The sequence below is a fragment of the Nematolebias whitei genome, chromosome 22 (assembly GCF_014905685.2).
Source record: "Nematolebias whitei isolate Nwh7 chromosome 22, NemWhi1, whole genome shotgun sequence".
Classification (NCBI taxonomy): Eukaryota; Metazoa; Chordata; class Actinopteri; order Cyprinodontiformes; family Rivulidae; genus Nematolebias; species Nematolebias whitei.
Genome location: NC_056519.1, coordinates 21,197,320 through 21,201,272, shown reverse-complemented (window position 1 = coordinate 21,201,272; position 3,953 = coordinate 21,197,320). Strand labels below are relative to the sequence as shown.

The window sequence follows — 3,953 nt, the reverse complement described above, 5'->3', positions numbered from 1 at the left end:
TTAATTTGACTATTTGTTAATTGATTAACATGAAAAAACTAATTATGTTAAATATTTTAATTGTACATCTAGTTGCAAAATATTTAAAATAAAACTAAAATATAAAAAATATGTACATTGGTTTTCATGTTACTCTGGACTATAAATTTGCTATGAAAAGGTCTGATTGCTTTTGAGAGGATTTGATTTCAAATTAAAGAGTGAAAGTTAAATAAAGGTTTTGACTTGTGTTTTATTTTTGCAAAGTATTTTGAGAAATGTATCGAAATGCAATGAGTTTTGAAAATAAATATGTTTTTTTAGTCTTCATAAAATATTCAAAATATACGTAAATATCAACTTGCAATACGTCACAATAAATTACCAAAATATAAAAAGAGAGAAAATTAAAAACCCATTACAGTTTTAAACACTCTTTATTTTATTTTTCTAATTTTTGTTCGATCCAACAATCTGATTGGAGCTCAGCGTCACGTGATCTCATACATCAAACCGGAAGTAGGGCTTGAAAAGTAAATAAAGCAAAAAAAGATGGCGTCTCGCGGCTTGTTGTGCAGAGGTGTCGGTGTGTTTCAGCTCAGTAGAAAGGTACCGCTGCTGTCCGCTTCTCGGTGTTGCTCTCAGACCGAACCGGAACCGCTGACAGTGAAACTACAAAACAACGGAATCAGGTGCTGGCATTAAAACAGTTCTGCTTTCCTCTCACCGGAACTCCTGTATAGAAACACCGTGTTTAAGGGAAAAGTTAAAACTTCACAAAGTCTTCTTGCTCCAGTGGTACACCAAGTATTTTGCTGCATATGTGGTGCTCCTAAAGCCCATTCGGCATCAATATTATTGTTGTAAAAAATGGTACCGATACTGAATTTAAAGGTGGATCTCATAAAATTAGAATATCATTAGTTAAAAGTTGATGTGTGTTTGTCATTGTGAGAAGCAATAGTTGCAAAATGTGCAAAACAAATGGGAACTCCTTATAGGCTACTATATTCATTAATTAATAATAAAAAAAAAAAAAACCGTCCTGTTTTGTATCAGACATAAAAAAAAAAACATTCAAAACTATGCTGCTACAATTTTTCATTTTACTCTTTACATATCTACAGGATTTACTTTATTTGATTTTCATCCCCACCAAGAGAAATTAATTTACAAAATCTTACTAATAAAATCATGAAACAATAAAATGTGTAAAGTTAAAAACCATACATGTAAAATTAGTGCAACTTAGATGTTAATTACAAAAAATGTATGAGTACATTTTACTTCAAATTCTTCCTAAATTGTTTAAATCTGGGTGTTTCATTATTATAGTTTTACTTTGATTAATTCACACTTTTAAAAATTTTATATTTCATGTTTTGTTTGAAGACATCACCGTAGGGAATTTTGAGTCTTGTCTTTTCACGTTGGATTGTATACCTGGATTATTGAGCATGGACTTTGTTGTCTTTTCACGTTATTGTGTCAATATCCAGCTTGAGTTGAAGCTGTTTTTTTTTTGTGTGTGTGTGTGTGGGGCGCTCATTTACTACATTTACTACATGTACATTATGTACCTTAGCTCAAGGTGTCATATATTCACATGCTTTAAAACCAAGCTTCATTCTTCATTTTTTCCTAGGAGGATAATTTTGAATAATCCCAAGAAAAGGAACGCTCTGTCTCTGTCCATGCTGGATTCTCTCAGAGAGAACATCCTGACTGATGCTGACAGCGAAGACCTCAGAGTTATTATCATATCTGGTCAGTTATAATCTGTGCATGCGTGTGAAAGGACAACTGTGATCCATCTCTGCATTGTGTGTGTTTTCCAGCCAAAGGGCCAGTGTTTTCTTCTGGACACGACTTGAGGGAGCTGACATCAGCTCAGGGACGAGAGTATCACACCAAGGTGTTTGACACCTGCACAGAGGTAAAGTTGTCTCCAAGTTTGTTCTGGCTTCATTTTCTTACATCTAAGTTTGAGGTTTTCACTTGAGATAAAGCCAAACAGCTACGTGTGTGACATAAAACAGATGTTCCTGTTTGTGGAGCTAGAATCATAAAAACTGTTCACACACGACTGGCACACAGTCAGACATTTATTGCCTAAAGAAACTATAAAAGCACAGAGCTGCCGTTTTCTGTGACGTCTGCAGCAGCTTGAGCAGCTAATGAAAGGAGTTTGCTTAATGAAGATCTGGCTCTTGTATTTCAGGTGATGACTCTCATACAAGACATACCGGTTCCGGTGATAGCCATGGTAAATGGTGTTGCCACGGCTGCCGGTTGCCAGCTCATTGCCAGCTGTGACATCGTCGTGGCGACAGAGAAGTCCACCTTCGGCACTCCGGGGATTAACGTGGGTCTGTTCTGTTCGACACCGGCAGTGGCTATCGGCAGAGCAGTGCCGAGAAAGGTATTGGTGTTTTAAAGTATTTTTTTAATTATGATGCTAGTAAACTTTGGCATCAAGTGTGACTTAATATATCCCCCACCTTCCTTTTTCTAATAAGGTTGCCATGGAGATGCTGCTGACAGGAACCCCTATCTCAGCTCAGGATGCTCTGCTGCACGGTCTGATCAGTAAGGTGGTGCCAGAGCAACGGTTGGAGGAGGAGACGTTAGCCATTGCTCAGAGAGTGTGTCGAACCAGTCGACCTGTTGTAGCTCTCGGTAAAGCCACTTTCCAAAGGTAAGTTTGTTTTTCCTTTATTTTTCTTGTCCCAGCTACTGAGATATAATTTGACTGTTTCAGTGAATTCCTAAAACACAGTTTATTGATGTGACTTGTTCTTTAAGCGTTTGAAACAAAAGTACTCTGACATTTTATTTCCTGTGTTCTGCCCCTCTGTTTTTTTTTTTTTTTTGCTCTGTAGACAAATGTCTCAAGGCAGAGATGCAGCGTATGCCACCGCCTCCAAGGTGATGGTGGATAACCTGGCTCTGAGGGATGGGCAGGAGGGGATCCGGGCCTTCATAGAAAAACGCAAACCAGTGTGGAGCCATAAAGCTGAAAAAGCCCATGATTGACCAGCACTTGGAGAGACCCTGATTTAATGATCACCTTCATTGGTACACGTAGTTTTCACTAATTGAACTCAATCTTTTGTTAACAGGTTGACTTTGCTGCTATTTAAATAAACAACATCATTATATAGACATAAGTTGATAAGATGTCATTTTAACGGAGCGTTGCCTCTGTTTTACCAAGAATAAAAAAGAAACTGAACCGCTGTGCATTTATGAACTGCAGTATGGATATGTTAAAAAAAAACAAAAAAAACTGATGTGATGTAATATAATAGATGTAAGCTAAATAATGCTCTGTATTTTTGTTAAATATATTTAAAAAAAAAAGGAAACAAACTGTGGATGCATATTAAGATGCATATCAGCTGTATTTACCAATTATGAAGTGAACTGTAAATGGTAAGCAGGAGCTAAAGTTTAAGATAAATGTAAATGCAAGCTAAGAACAAATGAGCCATGCACGTTTCATGCTGTAACGCACATCACGTGCTGCCCTCGGACCATTCGGATGTTGAACTAGTCTCTTCAGCAATTTTCTTGCAACAGTTTATGTGAGTGTGGAAAGCTTGTGAGTCACACAGAAAGGCCCGTTGAGTTTTATATTAGAAGCCTTTTTTGTTTAGTGTCAACGTGCCACCACAGCCTTACGGTTTTTATACTGATATTTTTACTGCTTTAGTGCTTTTTGGAAACAATAATTGTTTGGATGACACCAAGTAATCCCATCCATCCATTATCTTTTACCCGCTTCTTCCATTTTGGGTCACGGGGCGTCACCAGTGCCCATGTCCAGCAATCACTGTGTGAGCGGCGGGGGACACCCTGGACAGGTCGCAAGTCCATCACAGGGACACACAGACAAACATTCACCAAGAATTCCCAATATTGGCAAATGAATTGAGTTATGATGTGAATCAAAATGAGAACAGTATGAGAAC

General features: G+C 37.5%; 1 protein-coding gene across 1 annotated transcript; it reads left to right on the top strand.

The window, feature by feature from the left end:
- Nucleotides 1–531: 531 nt before the first annotated feature.
- Nucleotides 532–3,167, top strand: echdc3 (enoyl CoA hydratase domain containing 3). The gene is made up of 6 exons (XM_037695700.1): nt 532–671; nt 1,625–1,746; nt 1,818–1,915; nt 2,201–2,401; nt 2,499–2,677; nt 2,862–3,167. Exons 1-6 carry the CDS (start codon nt 532–534, stop codon nt 3,013–3,015), a joined length of 894 nt encoding a protein of 297 aa, XP_037551628.1. The 3' UTR covers nt 3,016–3,167.
- Nucleotides 3,168–3,953: the final 786 nt, after the last annotated feature.

Excerpts from the sequence above, each read along its gene's own strand:
- echdc3 (XM_037695700.1), top strand. The coding sequence starts at position 532 with ATGGCGTCTCGCGGCTTGTTGTGCAGAGGTGTCGGTGTGTTTCAGCTC. Across the intron at positions 1,747-1,817 it reads CAGAGTTATTATCATATCTG|CCAAAGGGCCAGTGTTTTCT; the intron begins GTCAGTTATAAT and ends TGTGTTTTCCAG. Across the intron at positions 1,916-2,200 it reads TGTTTGACACCTGCACAGAG|GTGATGACTCTCATACAAGA; the intron begins GTAAAGTTGTCT and ends CTTGTATTTCAG.